This window comes from Anser anser (assembly GCF_964211835.1).
Source record: "Anser anser genome assembly, chromosome: 19".
In the NCBI taxonomy this organism is placed as follows: domain Eukaryota; kingdom Metazoa; phylum Chordata; class Aves; order Anseriformes; family Anatidae; genus Anser; species Anser anser.
In genome coordinates, this window is record NC_139740.1 from 8,413,171 (window position 1) to 8,434,861 (window position 21,691).

The 21,691-nt window shown below is 44.9% G+C and overlaps 2 protein-coding genes and 1 long non-coding RNA gene across 5 annotated transcripts; 1 reads left to right on the forward strand and 2 right to left on the reverse strand.

Annotated features, from left to right (window-relative positions):
* Window positions 1–4,063: 4,063 nt before the first annotated feature.
* On the reverse strand, window positions 4,064–7,014 carry ARMC7 (armadillo repeat containing 7). The gene is made up of 3 exons (XM_083805643.1): window positions 6,240–7,014; window positions 5,986–6,129; window positions 4,064–5,067 (listed from the first exon to the last, which is right to left on the reverse strand). The coding sequence occupies exons 1-3, from the start codon at window positions 6,304–6,306 to the stop codon at window positions 4,730–4,732; spliced, it is 549 nt and encodes a 182-aa protein (XP_083661769.1). The 5' UTR covers window positions 6,307–7,014; the 3' UTR covers window positions 4,064–4,729.
* A 385-nt stretch (window positions 7,015–7,399) lies between these two features.
* On the forward strand, window positions 7,400–14,366 carry LOC310884192. 3 transcript variants are annotated; one of them, XR_014574067.1, is made up of 4 exons: window positions 7,400–8,283; window positions 9,524–9,721; window positions 10,665–10,789; window positions 12,690–13,181. It is a non-coding gene; the product is annotated as an uncharacterized lncRNA (long non-coding RNA). The 3 variants fall into 3 exon arrangements; XR_014574069.1 differs by lacking the exons at window positions 7,400–8,283; window positions 9,524–9,721 and adding an exon at window positions 14,073–14,366 and having other exon boundaries at window positions 9,737–10,789; window positions 12,690–13,869; XR_014574068.1 differs by lacking the exons at window positions 7,400–8,283; window positions 9,524–9,721 and having other exon boundaries at window positions 9,730–10,789.
* SLC16A5 (solute carrier family 16 member 5) lies at window positions 10,983–21,637 on the reverse strand. The gene is made up of 4 exons (XM_083805616.1): window positions 20,292–21,637; window positions 16,240–16,383; window positions 14,373–15,239; window positions 10,983–12,790 (listed from the first exon to the last, which is right to left on the reverse strand). The coding sequence occupies exons 1-4, from the start codon at window positions 20,503–20,505 to the stop codon at window positions 12,549–12,551; spliced, it is 1,467 nt and encodes a 488-aa protein (XP_083661742.1). The 5' UTR covers window positions 20,506–21,637; the 3' UTR covers window positions 10,983–12,548.
* Window positions 21,638–21,691: the final 54 nt, after the last annotated feature.

Here is a 21,691-nt window from a genome sequence, read left to right on the forward strand (position 1 = left end):
TTGCTGATCAATTTTGTTTCTCACCATTGGCATAAGCCCAGTTAGTGGTTTACTCACCTCTGCTCCTACCTGGGTGGGGGGGAATTCGTACCTGCAAATCCCATCTCACCCCGTGCTGGGGGTACGTGGGTGTTGGTGGACATGGACGGTGCCCTGGCCGACTTCAAGGGTGTACGCTGCGGGGCTTCCTCTCCTGCTTCTGTGGTGAGTCACGCCTGGAGCTGGTGGAGCAGCAGGACTTCGTGCCGGATCAGTACGACAGGCTGGAGCTCGGGGTGAGTGGTGGGGTGCTGTGGGCGGGGGGAGTGCACAGCTTGGGCTCCCCTGTTCATAGGAGCGTTGCGGAGAGTTCTTTGATGCTAGCAGCCTTAATTAGAGTGATAAGAGGCTGCTTCTTGCAGGGAGATTGCCTACCCTTTTCAGGGAGACTTGCGTGAGAATGAGGGATTCTGGTGTAAAAATAACTGAGGGTGAAGTTCTTTGCAGAATCATGCTCACAGGCTGCTCTGCAGCAGTGGTGGTAATGTCCCTGCAGCTCCCTGAGCACTCCGAAGCATTAATGTAGCTCCCTAGCAGGCCAAAAAAATACAGATAAAATATATGGGCCTTACACAGCTAATAAAGCCCCATTTCTACATCATTCCCTTTGCACGCTCTGAGAAGCAAAGTGCACGGTAGGGAAGTGATCTGGAAAAATATGTAAAAGGCTTGAGGTGCACCCTATATCTGTGCAAATTGCTGCTGTTTGTAGCTTCCATTATGTTTGCTAATGACTGAATGAATAGCAGAGTTATTTGCAAGGCAAAATTTTAAATACAGTGAATCCAGACTCGTGCTTCTTTCCTGTTACCACAGGACAACTGGGACTCTGGAAGAAAGCTGGATGGGTGCTGATCCAGGCTGTGCCATATGCTTTCCCTGTGAAGTTCATTGTTAACTTTTAAGATCCTGCACTGAGCATGTAATTTATTTCTTTTTTATTTCTAAGAAGTGACAACTCCCATCCATTTCCTTCCTGTTCCATGGCTAGGTGCTGGCTTCTGCAGCAGTGTGACAAACTGGGGTGCTGGGTCCAGAGTATTTTCACAGGCTCCAAGCAGACTGAGCTCTGATCCATGGCTGCTGATGCTTGAAACTTCTGGAACTAGTAAATACGGGCAGCAGACATTTTCTTTCTTGCTTTATATAAACGGACACAATTTATTGCTTAAGTGAGTAGTGTCTAGGTATCTGTTCCTTTTATGAGTCTCACTTAGGTGTACTGGGACAAGAAAAAAATAGAAGTAATTTAAGGGATCATGATCATGTGAATGTTTCATTCAATTCTATTTCTGACACCTTTATTTCCTAATTTGGTTCACACTCATCCTGTTCGTTCGCAGATTCTACGTGTGTCAATGAAATAACCAGATAAGTGGCTTGAGTCCCACGCAGATCAGCAGGGGCAGAAAGTTCTTATCTTGCTGTTCATTGTTAGTCGGGCTTCATAAGGAAATTGGGTCTATGTATTCATGTCCGTCTCCCTCTTCAGTAACCTCTGGATGTCTGGGCAGTTTTAGGTGCATTTGGCGGAACAATAGTTTTGCAAAGATCCTACAAGTTTTATGTAAATAACACAGCTGGTTAAAAATACAGACCTTGTTAGTTCTGCACGGGCACCGAGAGCCTGCGGGGCCACGTGTCTGTGCAGGGAAACACAATCTGGGCTGGGATCAGCCACACACTGAGCTCTTCGTGACAGGTGTCTACTAGGGCTATCCAGGAACATCAGAGGTGTTAAGATACCCCCGTGTCTGGGGGTTGGAAGCACTGTGATAATGATTTATGCGGTGCCCTCTTAGTGTTGTTCGTGCTTTGCCGGTGCTTATCATCTGTCTCTTGAAACCCAATCCATTACTTGCTTAACTGTTTGGTTATTCTTTTGGTTTTATCGTAAATTGATCATTAATTTCACACTGTAAATCCTTAGCCTTTTTATTTAGAAAGCATTTTGTTCAAGACTTTCTTTACCGTACTTGCCTGAACCAAGCACTTAGAGGTGTGTAGCCGTTTCGTTGGCAGGGATTTATCTTACATGTGTCTAGGATGTAAAACCTGTCCCCAGACAGTTTCAAAAAATGATTCAACATCTCCAGCAGTGGGAAGAATTTCTAGAATTACTGTAAGTGTTGAAAATGGGAAAGCTTAGGCACAGATATAAGTCTCCTAGCTTTGTGTCCAAGCTGTTATCTCACTAATGGAAGTCACCAGAAGTCACTCGCCTGGGCAGCTGTTCCTGAGAGTTTTTGGAACTTACTCTGAAGCCAGAAAATTAGATTAAACAAACCTCCAGGCTGATCTGATGTGGTAGCTCTCCTACTTTACACAGCTGACTTCCCAAGGCAAACTCATGGGGACAGTGGCTTGACTAGGCTTCAGAGAATGGGCAGATGGTTCTTCCAAAAGACAGAGCAAGGGTGGGATGAGAATGAGAAAGAAAATTTTTTTACTTTTGCTGTTTTTTTTTTTTTTTTGTTTATTTTTTGTTTTTGAGAAATGGTTCTCAGAGTCATCAAATCAAATTTCTTTCTTTGCTCAGCAAAGCCAGACTTTTTTTTTTGTGATGTGGAAAGTTGCCAGTTTCTGTTGTCTTGCTCTAGGATAAAATAGCTTTCAGACACAAGCTTTTCAGACACTGATTCTGTAATCAAATCTCCCTAGGAAGAGCTCCAAGGAATTGTTGCTGAGATCAGTGAGGCCTTGTGTGGAAACAAAGACTTGGGTAGGTCTTATTGCCATGTCTTCACCTAGACTCCTTAACCTCTTTTGATTTGCGTGTGAATTCCTGCAGTGCTTCCAACTTTCTGTCTGCTGTTTTACCAGGATTTGTAAATTTTGACAGCTGAGTGAGCACCATCATTTGAGAGATTTCTTTAATGCTGAGTACTCATCGCTGCTTAATTGAAAAGTTTTTTTGTGTGTTCATATTCCACTGGTGATAGAACATCATCAGCTGGACTATAAAAGCAATCTTGTACAATTGCTAAGCAGAGGGTGCCAGCCTGCCTTTGAAGAATACTTACAAGAACTAAGCTTTCTGCACTATTTGGTGGCATGGGAATGTAAGACTTTAATGCCTGTGGAAAAATGCTAGCTTGACACTGCTGAAGTTCTCCATATGACCCTAGAAAAGGTAAGATTTGTGTGTCTTAGAGTAGAAGAAGAGATACTGGAGGCTTAACCTCTCTGTCTGAGAATGAGACGCAGGCCTGGAGGTGTGCTCAGCCCCGAGTGCTGCTGGAATGGTGGCTGCCGAGGGAGAACTGTCACAGTGCTTCATGTGCTGGGACCGGCAGAGATGCCACCAAACGGTCACTGGTCTGCAGTTCTTAAAGTTAACTGACCAGAGCTGGACTCAAGCCAGTGGATTTCCTAATAATAAAAGGCACAAGAATGTCTTTATCTGTGCATTTAAAAATTGAAAGCAAATGCAGGCAGTAAACGGGGTGCTGGTTGGTCCCACAGCCAGGGTAATAACCAGGTCACCAGCTGGCAGGGAAACCCAGCCCAAGGAAGCAGGGCACTGTGACCAGGGCAGGGGTGCTACTGGGGTGAAACGGTTATAAAATGAAGTGAGCTGCCCTCATTAGACATCCTGAGTCCTCTCCGTGTGTCTGGAAGCTTGTCCTGCATTCAGCTAATCTCTATAGAGTTGTTCCTGATGTCTGCTATTGATGAAGAGATGCTATAAGACAAGCAGATTTTTTTTTTTATGCTTTTAAGCTCACTCCTGTGTGTTTTAGGCTGGGAGCAGAAAGGGAAAAAGAGGAAGTAAAGCTCTGGAACTTGCACAGGCACAGGGTTGTTGTCTTTCAAGGAGCACTGTCGTCAACAACCAAACCCTGTATTTTATGTATTTAGCCACCCTGGCTTTTGGGTTGCCTTTTGCTTGATTGGCTGACAATGAAAGGAGACCAAGCTGGCTTCGATTTCTGGCCCATGTGTGTTAGTGAGTGGGTGAAGGCTGGACTGCAAGTGCTGTACAGAAATATTTATGAGTTTATACAAAACTGTTTACACAGCATTTAAGTTAATGTTTTATTAAGAGAAGGTTTTACAAGACAGCTGTTCTTGTGAGCCAAGGTGCCATGAGCCTTTTTTCAATCTTCACCTTTCTCACCAGTGGTAATGAAAGACAGATAACTTTCCACTTCCCAATTTACAGCATAGCTGCAACCTGTTCTGTGTAGTAAGTTACTAGCCTATGGCATGATGATAGGATGGCACATTCAGTACCAAAGCAATGTAATAAAATTACAAATTGCTTGGGCAGGGCAACATTTTTCTTCTGCAGGAAGAATGAAGTTTATGTGACATTTCAAAGTCATTTGAGTTGACGATGAAGGGGGGAGCTGCAGCAAAACCAGCCAGGAACTGGAGGGGATGTCAGCCCAATAACCCAAACAGAAAAATACAATTGCTAGGAAGGATTATTTGTGCAAGCTGCACTTGGCAACCTGCTGTCCAACAGCCACAACCTGTTTTATTTTAAATATTTGCTTGCAGTTTATGCATGGCCTGTTATAGTGCTGTATCGTCCTCTTTATTAATAACTAAAATCCAGCACTCGTCTGACCAATTTCCCACTCCATTGTTCTCACCATGCTCTTGACCTGCTGAGCAGAAAGTGGAGACCTGGCAAAACAGAGGGAGGCCTCCCCATTAAAAGCTCCCAAATGCTCTGGTATCTTCAGTCCTTAGGGAGAGGAATCCCTACTGCTGTGTGCTTGCTTAGGTTCTGAGCCTCTTCCACCTGCAGAGGTGTGCAGCAATCCTCCAAGAAGACAGTTGCCAGATTGCTTAGCCGTCTGCTGGCTGAGAGAGAGAAGCGAAGCATGCACTCCACCACTGGGAGAGCTGTGGTCTGCTGGCGGGACTGCGGTGTTGTCAGGTACATCAGCGTTGTGACCGCCGACATGACGGTCTCCTCGTTGGAACTGGAGAGGCAATTTATTATGGGCTCTACCCCATTGGCCTCCAGAATATAGTCTTTGTTAGTTTTATCCAGGCACAGGTTACAAAGACCACCTGAAACAGCAAAAGACAGTGTCTGACACAGGCAAGACAAATTCCTTCTGCACACTTAACAGGATGCGCTCTTCTCTCTGCTCCCCTCTGCCTTTTTTTTCCCTGTTTGGGAATTGGGCACTTTATTTGGGAATAAATGGCAACAGCCTGAATGTATTGTATAGGTTTATATTTATTGATACTAACACAATCTGATCCTGCCCTGTTAGACACTTGCACTGGGTTGTCCTTGGATGGCCATTCAATCTTTCTTCCTTTTTATAAGGCAGTACACAAAGATATTTTTCCTGAACAGTAAGAGACAAATACTCTACATCTCAGGAATTGCAAGATGGTATTAATTATCTTACATAACCTTTTTTTTCCAACTTAGTGTGGTAATAGAAATTATTTCCTTAAATCCAATTGAGTACAAGTGCTGATCTCTAAGTGCTGACCAATATTTTGCCGATCCATGTTTTCTAATACAAAAATACGTATCCAGGTTTTCTGTAAGATTTAGTTGGAAAAATTTTAGCTGCTTCCTGGGCTGTTTTCTTTATTCTTCCTGGAGATTTTCCACCAGAACACTCCTCCCCCTGTATGTCATTAGAGGGCACTGTACTGCTGTCAGCTAGTGTTTTCTTAAGAGTCTTAAAAAAGAAAATCCTTTCCAGAAAGCATCATTTTTTTTAAGCACAGCAGCTATATTAAAATGAAGGAGACATACTGCCCTTAAAGTCATTTCCTCTTACCCCATTCCACTCACTTTCCACCAACCAAGGGCTTGCCAGAATGCAGTACAGCTACTGTCACCTGCCTTCTTGAACCTGGGGTGAGAGTGGATGCTGAATGGCAGTGCTGGGATGGGCACCCCAGCTCCTGTCATCCCTTTCCCCTATGGGTTGTTTTATGAATGTACTCGGGTGCAGTTCTTACCAATAGCAAACTCCACAAGGGTCTCGTTGTCTTCAGTCAACATATCGAGGAACAGATCCAGGACCTGAAGCTGCCGGAGATACTCGTAGTTTTTGGGGTCGTAGGCAAAGTTTGCAAGGTTGGCCAGCACTTGCTCCTTGGCCTCTGCAAGGGAGAAGCATCGTGTGAAGGAGGGGATGGTGCCAGAGGCACCTGCCACGTGCGACATAAAGACTAACAAGCAATGGAGCTCAAACTTTTAAACGTGGGGTTACCTGAGCTGTCCGTCACCTGGAACTCGGTGACCAGGGCCTGCAGGTACTCCAGCCTCCCCAGCTCCATCCCGCTGCTCCCCAACGAGCTCGGGGGCAGAGAGACCGGTGCTTTGCTCTCCCCTCCCCGGGGGGGAGGCGGGCACCGCGGCGGACCACGCACACACAAGGCCAGGGCCCGACCACACACGGGAAAGAGCCGGGACGACGCCGGGGCAGGGGACGACGCCCCGCCGCGCCCAGCTGAGGCCTACCGGGGGCCTCCGGAGGAGGGGTGGGCGGGGAGGGCGCGGCCGCCATTTTGTGGGCGTCGCTGTCCTCAGGCGACGGCCGCCATTTTGTGGGCGTCGCTCTCCTCAAGCGGCGGCCGCGGCTCCTCCTCCGCGGCAGGGGCTGTTGGAGGCGGTGGCTCAGTCCCAGTGTCCGGGCTGGAAACCGATGGAGCCGTGTTACTTGTTATTGATAACTGCAAATAAATAAAGCCTGTTACTGATAACTGCAAATAAATAAACTCGCGTCTCGGTATTTCACTTTGTGTTTGGTGAAATTTGGGGTTTTTAAGCACTTCCCATGCACGGTAAGGTAAACTACCTGGAAAAAAAAAAAAAAGCAGTGAAGGAGCTACTTAAAACGGTAACAGGTAATTCCTCCCCGGTTGTACAACATCCTGGTCTAAACACAGAGCAATTAGGTGATTCTGAAGAAGGGTAGTTCTAATTAAAGCTCCATTACGTGCACCACAAGCGGACTCAAATGTGGTTCACTTTGTGGAAATCCCTAAGTGAAGGTACCTAAATACCATGCACTGGGGGTAGGCTCAGCAGAAATTTGCCCTGATTTTATTGAGGCAATTAAATGACTACGGGTTCTTTTGTAGATAAAGTAGGGAGCAGTCTGAACAGATGTTTTTGGTATTATCTTGAGTACTTGATTTTCACAGAAAGGAAATTGAACGTGGTCTGATCCACCAAATACATGGCATCAGTGACAAGCATGTTGGGCTGATAATCACTCCTACCACACAGCTGGGTGTAGTAAACTGTCTGCCCACGACCACATTACATAGAAGGAGGAGGAAAGAAGCTGCACTGCATGCAGTAATGCTTTTAGCGTTGCAGTGGTGTGGGAAGTCAGGGAATGTGGAAGTCAAGGTATTCATTTCCACCTGGTATAAAAGTTTAGGCTAGGCTAGCAACTTCAACTTATAATTTAACTCTTATAATTCCTATGCATGGGTGCACATATGTGTACATATATGAAAACAAGCAATGGAGGTGCAACAAACTACTTCCACGTTAGAATGTTAGCATATTAGCACATCTCTTTTAATGTAGGCATTTGTAAGTGTTGACATACTTTAAGCCACATCTGTCATTGCTACTAGCGCGTGACTAATGTGCGAAAGCAGAAGAGAAAGCAAAGGCAGACAAGCTGGCCCAATACAAAGGAAAATGGTTAAGGATACTGGGATTGACTAATAAGGACTGAAAACCAGAGCATTTAAAGAGGAAAAACGCAATAGCGTCTGTACACAAATACTGTATTTGTGGTCAGTCAGTATAATTTTGCAGGCATAAAACCAGTAGAAACTTTGTCCTCCTCTGAACTGGTTGCACAGACAGCAGTGTTTAGAAACAGCTTGTTCCTGTGCTGGCTGGGTTTCAGGTGATGCATCTCTGAAAACTGCACTCTCCAGGTCACGCTATTCAGTGTGTGGCAAGAAGTAACCAGGGGGAGAGGAAATCTTGTGCTCGGCTTTCTGGGAACTGTTTGCTCTGATCCTCCTAGCCTTCGTCTTGTTTTGAGTTTAACTGGTTTAGAGATGTGAGGAACATTTTGCATTTAATTTGATGTGCTGGAGCTGCCTCCTGGAGGAGAGTTTGACAACATTCCCTGGGTTTTGTGGTCCTCAGAGGTTTTCTGTAGGAGTCAGGCTGTGCTAGTACTGCTTATATGATGAGCTTTGTTACAAGCTGCGTGCTTGTCTGTGCGCTGGCTTGCTGCAGGGAGTTTGTCCTGATCATCCAGAAAGATCACTTGGTAGTAGGTATGTAGCCCTCTTACTCAGACTGTTTACTCAGGTGATACTTGCTATATTGTTTAATAGTCTGAATGCACTGACTGCTTGCTGTTAGCCAGAATAGTTAGCACAGAATGGGTTAATACAGCTGGGACAGTCACAGATTCAGGGGCTAGTCTAGTGACCATGGTGTACTTTGATAGCACACCCACCACAGTTAGAATTTGATCAATTTTCATGTCTAGTAGGTATGTTTCTTTTCTCACAATTACTAACTAGGCCTGTAAACAGCACGCCAAATTCTTCATTTAAGTGATTTTGCACTTCTGAGGTGTTTTAGAGTTTGTAAGGTTACCATGACTCTTTTTTTTTTTTTTTTAATTAAACTTTTCCAAGAATCACATTGGCAGAGTATCTAAGGCTTATAAGGGTCACAATCTTGTAATATTTCAGTGTGAACTTCCTGGTGAATGTTTCATAGCAGTAAGGAAAGGTGCTTGGTGCAAAAAAATGCTTAGCTTGCAAGGTTAATGATACTTTTAGCAACAAAGGGAGCAGGAAGGGATATAAGGGGACCGGGCAAGGTTTATTTATTTCTGGCTAATTTTTCTTGCTCTGCTCCTTCTCATAGGTTTTCAACCAGGCTGAGGTACTAGCATTTGCCTATCATTAAGTCTGGGATTATTTTGTTGTCTGAAGGTTATTTAAAAAAAACCAACCAAACAAAAAAACACCTGCTTCAGGGGGTGGTGGTAATTAGGCTGTGGTTGCCTTGCATAATGGGACAACCTTAAACTAATGAAAGGAATTCTTATTACTTTATTTTTCTTCTGGGCCTCAAGATTCTTAAGGAGTGAGTATTAATGTTCTGAGGGGGAATATTTATTATACTATAGCATGCTCAGTATGCGTGGCCCCTTCAATTATGCATTACAAAGCTGCTCAAGGCATCTGGGAGTTCAGGTTGAAAAGAGAGGTAGGAGAGGCACGGAACAGAAGAGGAGGAAGCAGGGAGCTATTTTGTCTATTACGGCAGCTCAGTCATCTTACTTGTGGAAGCACAGCCTTAAGTGTTAACCTGTTCTTTGTCCAAGACTTGTTTCTAACCTGTGGGTTGCAGATTGCTACTGAAGAGTACATGTAAAGTAACCATGGGAGATAACCCTGTTTTCAGGCAGATTGAGTTCTGTAAGGCTGTTAGAAAGTTCTTGGTCAACAAGATGAAAAAAGTGAAAATACCAAATTTGCAAACTTTTTGTCTTCCCAGAAACATCTCTTTGCCTCTGCAAATAACTCCCAGTGACCCTAGCATTGAGTCTGGGAGTATCAAAAAGCCGCTCTATAAAGAACTCTAACTTTCTGTCCTAAATTGCCTTGCACTACTATGTACAACTAGGGAATAGTCAAAACAGATTTCTTTGCCATGGTGCAGGAGGAACTGATCTCTGTGTGGCAGCTCCAGTTGGTGAGTACCTTTATTTACCCTGTATCTTGCAAATATGCATTAGACTATTTATTTACTTACTTATGGGCTGACTAGGGCTAAAGCATTGCAGACAGAGCAGCGCCTCTGCACAGGAGATGCATTCTATTGCTCCTTCAACTAGGCTTTGTTTTCCTGGGATATGTTCTGATCTTGCCTGTTTTGCCCAAGACGTTTGTAGCAGTGGGAGGATTTGGGGCAATATTGTGCTGTATTTCTGGCAGAGTACAAAAAGGGAATGTAAAAGGGTAAACAGAATTTCAGATTTAAGAATTATATAAAGAAAATAATATCAATCTGTTCAGCTGCTTAGCTGTTTCATTTGCAATAGGTAGAAGAGGTTTGAGACTTAATCCTTCTGCATTGGTTTATTTTGATGAGAGGAGGAAAGACCCATCATTTTTCCTAGGAAAGTATTGCAGTTGTTTTGATGAGCTGAGAGGTACCAGTCCCTGTTCACTTTGCAGTTATAGACAATATAAGCATTGCACAAGTTAATAAACACATGATTAGAGATTATATATGTATGTCTCTCAGCAGTCATCTTTTTTAAGTAATGCAAAGCATACTGACTCAATATTGGGAAGAAGGGGTTAAAAGTAGAAGATTGGCAAGGAGGATGGGATCAGAATGGAAGATTGGCGAGGAGGATTGTAAATACACTCAAGTGACCTTGCAGCTGGGAATGTGTAAAGTCTGGGGAGCAGCAATGTGGAAAAACATATAAATTACGTCTGCTGCTGTTTGTGCTCTGTGTGTTGGACAAGTAACACATTTGTGCGTAGATAATATAGGTGTTTGGTGGACTTGGAGGTGCCCTATCAGATGTGCTTGAGCTTCCAGCCTTGGTACAGAGAAGATCAAAGAAGCACAGAGAGAATCGCAGCATGGTGGTAAAAACTGAGCGAACTCTTTATAAAAACAGGTGAAACCAGCAGGCTGGTGGTCTCCTAGCATCGACCCTGTTTAGCAGTTCCTGTGTTCCCTCTTGTGTGCCTGTGCTCGTGTATCTCTGCTTGGTGCTGCTTCGAGGATCCCCTGGGTGGCGAGGTAATGAGAATAAATCTACTTTTTGCATTTTAGCTGCAAGTCTGTGGTTGTTCCTGTTGCCTGCCTGTACTGACTCACACACTCAGTAATCCTAAAGCACTACTGAGATGGATGCTTCTGACATGTGGAAGGAGGAACCGTTCTGAAGGGCTGATGCCTCTTCAACTGTAAATAATAGCCGAGAAACCGTTAGTCTTGGAAAGCCTTGGAATCAATTTTCCAGTGGCTTCATGTGTTGGTTTTATTTATTTACATATTTATTTATTCATTGTGGTTGGTTTGTTTGTTTGTTTTTCTGGGGAGTCCACAGTTCTAATGAAAACTGGTTTTGTTGCTAAGACTTTGATACAACAGTTCTCAAGATTAAGTGTTAAAGTTGAATTGGAAGCTGCTGGTTCAGCTGTTGAGTTGAAAGGTGTTACTTCTTCCATTTCACTGACATTGTATGATTTTATCTTTTGGAGGTTCTATTATGTTGAGTAATCTTCAGCTCCAGTACTTCGTGAGATATCTGTTTAGATCAGGAGAGATACGAAATATAAACAGTTTGAAATTTGAACTGATCCTGAGGGAGTTCAGCAGCTGATGCAACTCTCATGTCAGTGCTTACAAGTGTAACTCCCAGGAGTGTGGCAGGAAAAGCCACTTAGAGTCAAAAGACTGCATGGATATGAAAGTTAACACTGGCTTTTCTTAGTATATTTTTCCACATTGGTTTCTTTTTGACATGTAAGTTATACTTGTGCAAACTTCTCTGTGCTGAGAATGCTGGTATACATAAGTCTACGAGTCTAAGACTAAAGATCTAAATGCATTTATACAAGGATTTGGCACTATATAAGGATAAGGATGCATACATTCAATCTCTGGTCTACTAACACCTTCTATGACGTGCTCTCCACCTGTCCCCTTAAAAAAAAAAAAAAAGTGTCCCAGTTGATGCTGGAAAGAAATGTATTTATACAAGCCATGAATCCCCAGTTGTGATACATCAGGAAGCACTAGAAATACCACTAGTTATGCAAGGCACTCGCTGTAAGGTTTGGGTCTTTGTTTTTGATGCTCTGGAGTTGACCCTTTGAGGCTTTGAAAATGCCTTTGATATGAAGAACTTATATATACCTCATAAGGAGAAAAATATTTGATCTAACTAGAGACTTGCCCGAGTTCTGTGACCCATATGGCAGCCTCCATATAATATTTTGAGATGTGGGAAATAATGACACACTTCCAATTGAAAGTGTTTTTTTGTCCCCCCCCACAATGTGAGAGGCTACCAGGAAAGTTCATATAAACCTGCACCAAATTTTTACGTTCAGACTACGCGTGTAATTACTCTGTGAAAGAACTACCATTGTGCATAGCCATCAATCTGTATTTTCCAGTGCTAAAGCTGAAATGTGTACGTGAAATACCGGTGACTTCTGAAAGGCACCGACTTAGACCAATTGAATCAACGTGGCTTTTGCTTCTCAAGCTGGCTGCCATGGCTGTTACCCCACGGCCTGCTTTAGGAAAGCACAGATCTGTGTGTCCTTTGGCTCCTGGGCCGGCGCTGGGCTCAGCCCGAGATCTGCATTGCTCGCGTGGAGCCTGACACGGCCTCACCGAGTGGAAGCGTGGGGCAGGAGGACGATGATAGCTATGGGATGCACACACTTGGTTTCTCTGCCATCAGTGCCAGGCCTCGTGTAGCTTTGTACAGGCCACGTGATCGTTTGTATTCCTCTCTTTTTTCCTTTTTTTTTTTTTCTTTTTTTCATATGCTTGTGACGTACACGACTGCTGGAGTGGATTGACTTTCAGGCTGTGGTTCAGTTGGCGTGTCATTGTATTGATATCTGGAAGGATTATCCAAAGGTACTTTTGTGGTCTCTTTCAAATTTCTTTTTTTTTCCAGAGCGCAGAAGCTGAGCCCCATGAACAATGCAGCTGATATCAGGAGGAAACTGGAGGTGTAGAAGACATAGTGGAAATCATTGGTTATGTCCACCAGGAGACCTGAAATGGAAACCACAGCTTAGTCATAGAAGAGATGCATACCAAAGACAACTGTATGGCATTCACAGAAACATTAGACCTAAATAATTCAGCATACTGCCATATACAAAAGATAAGCATTCATAGATGAGTTAAGTTCTCTTTTCCAGATTCTAGAGCTTGTTTGCACTCACCACTCAGGTGGTGTTTCTGCTTCTATATAAAGTATTTCCCAGTAAACAGAGAAATCAGCAAAGAAACAAAATTGTAACTTTTTCCCAACCTGCTGATTCACTTTGTTTACTCAGCAGAGGACCCCTGTGCCAGTTGCTGGATTTTGGAACGAGTGACCCTGTTACATTCCAGGTCAAAAAACAGAACAAATAAATAAAGAAATCTCTCACAAAAATGACATGTTGGGGTCTGTAAGCTGAAGACTTGTCTCTAAAAGTGTGTAACTGGGGAGAGAAAAAATCACAGCACAGCAGGCATTACAATAAACATTAAGTACCTCAATGTAAAACATTTAGAAGGGTGATATATCAAGTGAGTAATTTAACACTAATGCTGGATACTGAAAGGTAATATTCAGGTAAAACATATGATGACTCCTTTAAAGGCTGCTTATTTATATGGAAGTAATTATTTAATAGATTTTAGGTCTCTAGAAATTGAGCTTCTCTTACTGTACTTTGTTTTTGCCTATCTGCCTCTTCCATCACAGATGTCCAAGAAAAGATCTGTTTTGCACTTTGAGAAAAGTGGCTGACATGCTTTCCCTGGAAATACTATTAAGTATGGTGCATATTATTCCATTCTTAGAACAGATAGATATTTTCCTGCTGGATGAGACACAATTCATTGTTTGGAGGAAAGAACTAAAGCCTGAATAGAGGATTCATGCTCAGGTTCACATTTGTTTGTCAGTCTTTTGAATGTGCTGCTGCACAGCAGGAGCAGGTGTGTCTCGGACAGGTCAATTAGTGGTGTTTGGAGTGAACTGTGAAATCGGTGAATAATTTATTGGATTGGGGGCCACAACTAGTTCCCTTCCTTGTCTCCAGAGAAAAATGAATATGCTCCAGAACACAGAAAGAAAAGTGAGTAGAAGAGCATTTTACTATAAGCTTCTTCAATTATATTGAGCTGGTAATACTTCTGATCAGAGTAAATGTGTTTAATGGGATGTTTGCAATTTCTTGAGACTTCATAGATAAATGAATGCAGACTAGCAAAGCAGTGAAAGAATTCTAAAACAACAAGATCATACCACTGTAATTCCTCTCTGTGTTCTTCCACTCAGGGAAAAAGTTCTCATCATTCTCATGCCTATCAAAGCTGCCTGCCAAATGGGAAACTTTTTCACTGTCTGCAGTTGCTTCAGTGACACTTGGGCTGCTACAGAAATGACCCTTGTTCAGCAGTGAGATGGGGCTGATCATTCCTTTCTGACTCTCCCTTTTATATTGCTCCCTTTACATAACTCACCTGCCTGTGTGGACTTAGAAACTCCCTCATTCCTCTTCTTTATGCTCCCAAACACTCGTCACCAGTGTCTAAAAAAGCTGTTTTTGCTCCAGCTTGCTTTAATAGCTTTTCTCACCTGTGAGAGGGGGTCCAATGAGGAGAGTGATACTCTCCAGGACTGTGAAGAGCCCTAGAGCGCTGGAGAACCTGTCCATTTCCACCACATCCATCAGCACCTGGAAGGTGAGTGCCCCAATGCCACTCATGGCGATGCTGAGGATGACGCAGTAGACAATGAGCACGCTGAACTCAGCTGAAATGATGCAAATGAAATTGCTCAGCCCGCAGAGGAGCACAGCCAGGCTGAACAGGTAGATGCGTCTTCCCGTGAAGATTCTGTGTCCCGAAAGCAGTCCTGTCAAAGGGCGTATGAAGATGTTGATGAACCCAATAATGGAGATGAGGAGGGCTGCCTTGCGTTCCTCCACCCCGTTCTGGATGGCATAAGGTACAAGGTAGACGTGGGGTAACACAAACCCCATCATCATCCAGGTCACTCCGATAGTGTAAATCTGGTAACCTTTGTTTTGACAGAAGATATCAAAAGCCAGGTACTTCTGCAGCATCTGGAAGCATGCAGTCTTTCTGTTTTGCTGCTGGTACTTAAGGTGGGGAGAAGATGCTCCATTGGACAGCTGTGCCTCTTCTGCTCTTCGCCCTGAATCGTCTCCAGGCCTGGGTAACTGTACTAGTGATCCTGAAGCAAGCTGCACTGGTCTCATAATGGCTCCGCAGACGCAACAGTTTAATAGTATTCCTCCAAAGATAAGAAAAGTGTTTCTCCAGCCCATCTCATCCAGCATGTATTGAGAAAGCAGCGGCCACAGCGTGAAACCAAGAGAGACACCAGTGGATGCCATGGCGTTAGCCAGCGCTTGCCACCGCACAAAGTAGTGGCCCAGTGCAGTCACTCCTGCCTGGAAGCTGAAACATGATCCCAGACCTAAAGGTATGAAGGAAAGAGAAAAACAACAGCACGTGATCCCTCTGCGGTGTCTTGCAGGGTGAAAAGAGCCCAGCTCCATGGGTACTCACAGATGACTTCATCTACCACTAGGCATATCCTCACCTGCCAGGCTGCACAACCTCCAGTGATTAATACTCAGTAACCCCACACTAGAGATAAAGAAGGGTATTGTGTATAAACTTAACTCCTTGTGTTCTCAGGAATACTAAATACACTGATCTAAGGTGATTGTCTGGGCTGCACTGCAATGCTTATGATCGTTATGGAATAGTTCATTAGAAAAAATATTTTTTTACTGCATACAGCAGGCAGTGCTGCCTTCCTGACGCTTTCTTCAGGGCCCAAGGAGTTAATTCTTTTTTTTCTCCCTGCAGCAAACACAGCTTAGCTTACAAGAGCCAAAAGGCTTGGTCCCAAAGTGACCCGGCTGCAAAATTTCATTTCTCTGTGTTAGAAGAAAATATGGGTTGAAAAACAGTTACATAGGAGAAATATTTGGAAAGGAAAAGTTCCCATCTGTTACTTCTGTTCAAAACCAACACATTCTTTTGTTAGAAAAAGATGACTCCATATTTCCCCAGATAGGGAGCGGTGAAACCCAAGCCCAAGGAACTTATGAAGGATGTTGTCCCAACACATTGCATTTCAAGATGGAAAAACTCCCCTCTTCAAAGACAAAAGGCTGTGAAGCTCCTAAAGAGAACAGACATGTTGGCTCTCCACTTCGCCCCTTAGAGACCTGTAACCTTTTCCAGAGAGAAGCACTTTTCAGTGAGCTCGGCTGGGCGAGGTGTGTTAAAGGGGTGTGAAGGGCAAGCCTATCCAGCATGCAATTCCTGCTGAGCTGTGGGGCTTTTGATTTATCCTATTTCACAGCTGAGTGAAAAACGTGAGCACTTAGTCTGGACTCTCACCACTTCCCGGCTCTGAAATAAAGGGTAGCAGCTGTGTTTTCCTGCTATTCCTTGGTACTTACCAGTGATGAGGCCAGCTGTTATGTAAAGCTGGCCGAGGGACTTGCAGAAGGAGCTGGACACCATGCCCACGCTGCTCAGCAGGCCTCCCAGCATCACAGCAAACCTGTAGCCAAATCGCTTCACCAAGATGCTGCAGAGGGGTCCTGGGAGCAGTCAGAGAAGCAAAAGGAAGACAGTTAGAGGGGGAGGAATTATTTCATAGCTGCTAGACTGCTGCAGTTATCGAACGGTTTAGTCTAGAGTCCCTGAGGATCGTCCCAGCAGCATAATGCAGTGGGGGAGCCAGAAGCAGAAAACACATTCCCTGATCCTCCAAGGTGCTTGGTCAGCTTGGCACATGAAGGGAATGCTCCTGTGCTTGGATTTTGGTCACGAAGTAGGATTCCTAAGCTTCCCTGTGATGGATTTTAGGTAAAACTCTCAGAAATTGAACGGAAAAAAGACCTTCAAGTGTAATTCTGTTCTCTTATGATATCAGTTCTGGGAACGATTTGAAAAGAGAGAGGACTTGGATTTCTATGCCCCTGAGTAGGAGAGGCTGAGTGGGTGGTATTTTCTGCTTGCATGTTTCCACTCTCGTTTTGCTGTGTTTTTCAAATATTCTGCCACAAAATCTTGCCAATTGCCATTGGTGTCCTGCTACACAGGTGAAATTCCCTGCAACAGAAGGCAGATTGACTCTGAAAATGATCAAGAATGGGAGAAAGAAGATTGTCCTTGAAGAAGATCATTTGAAAGCAGCTGGAAGCATGTTCATGTCTGCATCGGAATCAGTCTAAGCTTCAGGCTGTGGCATCCAAGCTCCAGCTTGTGGAGTCTTGCAGCTGTCCTGCAAGTCATCTCCCCATGAAAATAAGATGTTTTTGCCAGTGCGGCTCTTTGCACATGCCTGTCCTGGCATACCTGGCCAGGGTGGGTAGGCATGACTGTGTCCACTTCCAAGAGGACGAAGCCTAGGAGCAGAACATGCACAAACAACGCAGAGGCAAGGGCAAGACCTGGGTGCTCCTGGTGGGCCTGGGTCTGCTCTTCTGGAGCAGAAACCCGGGTCTTACTGTGTGCATACGTTGCTGGCAGGCTTTTCTAAGCAGGACTTAAGTTATTTCATCAGAGAAAGCAATGAACAAATAGGCACGGAGATATGTGTTTAAGGTCAGTTAATTCTGTAATTTTCATAGGCTTTTGGTGAGTTCCATGATATTGGGATAAATGACCAGTTTGATAATGTCATGGGTTTAGTGTGCTTCATTTTGGGGTAGGAGGAGATTAGTTCAGACCTGCAGACCTGTCAATGGAAAACATGCTTCTCTGTTAGAGGAGGTTCTGAAGGTAGAGTTGCTTCTTTTTGTGTTCCCATAAGGATCCTCATGATTTTCCAGATTTTATTTTTTTTCCCCCTCTTCCTAACACGTCAGGTTATGTAAGCAAATTCAGAATGACTGCAAGCCTCAGGATTAGGAATCAATCTGTGGGGAAAATAACCTGTGGCATATTTGTGACCTAAAACAACACCTGGTTGGAAATAAAATCCACATAGTCAAGCAAGTAGAGGAACGTTATTAAAATTAGGACTGCAGCTGTCTGTATTTTGATCTGCTTGGGAGATTTTCACCTTGGAATTCAACTGGCCTTTGAAGAAGTATTCACCAGGCTCAGCAAACCGGTGACTGCATTATTTTTCCTCCCGCTGAGGAGATTAAGGATGGTACTGCTGTTAAACCAATCTGAGTAGCCAGAAATCATAAACCAAACATGCCAAAATCATGGGATTGGCTCAGAAAATCCTGTTTTTCATTACTTATTCCTGCTAACTTGCTTTCTAGGTTTCAAATATTATTGCTCACTTGCTTGGGGCTTTTGTGCTTTTATTTGCAAAGATATTTCCAACAAAACTGCTGCATTTGTACTAGTGCGAGTCCAGAGAGTTATGTTTGCATGAATATCTAGAAGGAGGAGCCTATAAGGGCTTGAACTCTTGTATTTCCTGCTTTGGAGTCAGCCATAGGATCCTGAGGTGTCTCAAATGATTCTTATAACAAAATAATTAGTAATGGCTTTTAACTAGGAACATTGTATGGGTAATGAGATATGTTTGCCTTACTAAGTTAAGTGCTATTCTTCACACTGTGCCCTTCCCTGTTTCCTTGCACATCTCTGCTGAGCTGAGGTTAGCTCTCCTGCATGGAGCTTCTCACTCAGCTGATGACTCTGAGAATGGAGCACTCTGTCCGTTTCTCTTGCTGTTTACTATTTTTGCAACAAATATTTATTTTTCCCTTCAGGTCCTCTGAATTAAGAGTAACGGAGAAGAAAAGTGAGAAGAATCTTTAAGAGATCCTGATTACACAGCAGAAAACAGTTTTGGAAAGGGTTTAGATGCCAAGGTGATGGATGCAACCTGAGAACCTGAATCAAAGCCTGGACCACTGCAAAGAAGGTCAGAAGTTGCAGCAAAAATCATTGGCCTGAGAGGGAGTCCTTTATCTCTAATTTTTCATTGTCTTTTTCTTCTTACAGTTGTGTTAGTCCCAATTTAAGCTATTGTGGGGTGAGAACAAATTCTCCTCTGCTGTAAGAGCCTGCAATAGGAGATGCAACTGGCAAGTGAAGTAACAATGCTCCTGTAATCCACTGGTTATGCTCTTACAAATTCTATTAGTGAATATAATCACCACAAGGCTATTCATTCCTCGTGTCATTTATAACTTTTAATCTATTTATTGGCTGTCTTTGTATTACCTTTCACTGTGGTCCCAGCCTCCTACAAAACAATTACTTTATTACAGAAAATAGGAGACTTGATATTTTCTTGCAGATGCAGCCAGGCTTGTCCTTCCCCGTCTCGTTGGGACCGAGCTGCTTTTCAGACCATTTCCCAGAGCCACCAGCTCCTGTTCAGCTCCTTCCAGCTAACAGCAGCTGGGCCACAGGGGTTGGAAGCCAGCACAGGGAATGCCCAGCAGCTTCCGAATTCAAGGACCCAAGACACTGCTCTATTTCTGCCAAACTGCGGTGACAATTCCTCCCGCAGCTGCTTCCCCTGAGGTCTCTTTCTGTCTGTGCCTTGCCATTCTGGACCAGCTGCTTCTGCTAAGGTGCAAACTCTTTCCCCTTGTCATGCTGTCAGCCAAGTCTTACCCAGGAGACACTGAACCCATCATAGCTGTCACATCAACATGACTCTGCTTTTATTTTTTATGTTTCCACTCCCATACTGTAGTGTCACCTTTAATCAGTATTGGAAAGGGGCAGGAATGAACTAAGGGAGCAGCTCACCTACCTGAGCAGCGGTAGATACTTCTTTGCTCCCCGCTGCTAGGTGGGGTTCAAGTAATCTGTTTATCACACAAGCATGGAAGCTGCATGTGGAGGGGTCAGCAGCAAGACAGGACCGCTCGTTGGGAAGTCCTCGAGCTGCTGGGTGTGTTTTTCTCCTCTATGCAGAGCTATCAGTCTGGATGTGGCTCTGGGTACCCTGTCCCGTGCAGCCCCCACAGTTTCTTTGGGGAAAGAACAGTGCTTAGTTTTCCAGGGGTGATTTGGTGCCCTGTCAGCAATGTACCACCCTTCTCCGTCCCCCTTCACCTGGAGACCTGCCTGACCTGCATCCTGCACTAAACCAGCTGCCCTCACCTTGATACCTGCTGGGGCGTGCGCTCCATGCCACCGCCCAGGGGTTGCTTTAACCCTGTGCCAGCAGCCTGGAGGGGCTCAAATTGGGCAGCTTTTCAGCCCCGAAGAACACAGTGGTCATGTGAAAGGAGAGAGGATGGAAGGAGGAGCCCAAGCTCACCTTCACCTTTGGAGAAAGGTCTTGGTTATCTCTTAGAATGGCAAAGGGGAGCGTGGCGTCTGCAGACACTTGGCTTTGGACTCTGTGGGCATGGATCAAAGCAGTTGGGAGATGCCTGTGTGCTGCCAACCAGCCATACCTCCCAGTCCCTTCCACCTTCCTCCTCAGGGAAATGCTAAAAGCGCCCTCATAACGGCCCCTCGTCAGCACCGGTACCTCAAGAGACAGCAGCGGACATTTGCCGTGGCCTTTACTCACCGCCTCCGTGCAGCACGGCCACCATGATGGACGGGAACCACGACGTCTCGCTGTTGGAGGCCTGGAACTCGTGCTGGAGGTCCGTGAAGAAGACGCCGATGCATGAGGGGAAGCCCAGCGTCAGCCCCTGCAGCAGCACTGCGGCGAGCAGCACCATCCATGCCCAGCCCCGGTCCTGGGGCTTGGCAGCTCCCCATGCTCCTCCTTGGGACATGATGGCTGCTTTCTCCTCCCAGGCCGGCCCGCTGGGGAAGCGACTGCAGCTACCATGCAACCCTCGGCCCAGGGAACGGACCTACAGAGAGATGGGCTAGTGGTAGTCCCTGGGCTCAGAGACACCAGCGTGTCCCAAACCTCTTGCAGCTGACACTCTGGACTTCTTGCTCTGCATTTCTTCCAGCACCTCCCTTCCTTCTCGCTACAGGATCCTGGCAACAGATTACTTGAGAAACGCCTGCCTTCCCCTTTTATATTGCACAAGACTGAGAGCACAGCCAGGTACAGAATGGGACCACACCTCCTCTGAGGTATGAATTGGCCTTACCTAGTTCCCGCCCTTATTTTCCCTTTCACCTGCTTTCATCATATGGAGTCCCCTTGCTGGCAATTGCTAAGGTCACCAAGTCCTCACACTGAGAGGAGAACGAAAAACTCTGCAAATGCCAAGAAAAATAGAAACGCATAAAGCTCGCATGGTGCAGCAGGGCTCGGTGTGAACCTGATATGACAACTGCTCCTGTGTATAGTTCAAAGTGCTAGTGCTGAAAAAACATTTCAGAAGCCCTTAATTAATTAGGATCCAGCGATCTCAGATATGCTTTTGCTTTACCTTGTGGTAGAGCTGCTTCTGAGAGATCCCAGGTTTGATTTCTTTGATATCAGCAGCATGAAATATATAGCAATAGCACTCCCCATCCTCTCCACATGAATAAACACACATAAAAAAAAATCTTTGGCAACTGGATGAGCTCAAGAAAAGTGCCCTTAAGGTCACTGCACAGTGCAATATTTATTTAGTACTCAAATAATGCCTTTCCCCTAAAACAATAGCCACAACTGAATGTTGCGTGCAGCCTTAAAAATGAATAATAGTTTGTCCTTGCTCGTTATTTCAAATTTGCCATGGCGGCAGGCTTACGAGAGTAAGTTTCATACCTCGGGCTGAAGCGAAGGGCCGGCAGCGCGCGGTTGTGTGCGCAGCGCGGGCGGATCATCCCCTGCGTGCGCAGCCCGGCCAGCTCATTGCCCACGGTTAGATACTTCTGCTTCAGTAGCGACTAAAAAGCTTTGATGAAGTCTTTTGCAATATTAACCCGGGCATCACTTCTGTAAACAGGGCTCTTTTGCCGGCTGGCTCACAGCCAGAAAAAAAAAAAGGGGGGGGGGGCTGCAAGCTGAGG

What these genes read in the sequence shown, in the direction of transcription:
- ARMC7 (XM_083805643.1), bottom strand. Translation starts at nt 6,306, where the DNA reads ATGGAGCTGGGGAGGCTGGAGTACCTGCAGGCCCTGGTCACCGAGTTC. An exon ending in CCAGGTGACGGACAGCTCAG is followed by an intron (nt 6,130 to 6,239) that starts GTAACCCCACGT and finishes TCTCCCTTGCAG; the next exon opens with AGGCCAAGGAGCAAGTGCTG. An exon ending in CCTTGTGGAGTTTGCTATTG is followed by an intron (nt 5,068 to 5,985) that starts GTAAGAACTGCA and finishes TTGCTGTTTCAG; the next exon opens with GTGGTCTTTGTAACCTGTGC.
- SLC16A5 (XM_083805616.1), bottom strand. Translation starts at nt 20,505, where the DNA reads ATGTCCCAAGGAGGAGCATGGGGAGCTGCCAAGCCCCAGGACCGGGGC. An exon ending in GGCCGTGCTGCACGGAGGCG is followed by an intron (nt 16,384 to 20,291) that starts GTGAGTAAAGGC and finishes GACTGCTCCCAG; the next exon opens with GACCCCTCTGCAGCATCTTG. An exon ending in CATTGGACCCCCTCTCACAG is followed by an intron (nt 12,791 to 14,372) that starts GTGAGAAAAGCT and finishes TTTCCATTTCAG; the next exon opens with GTCTCCTGGTGGACATAACC.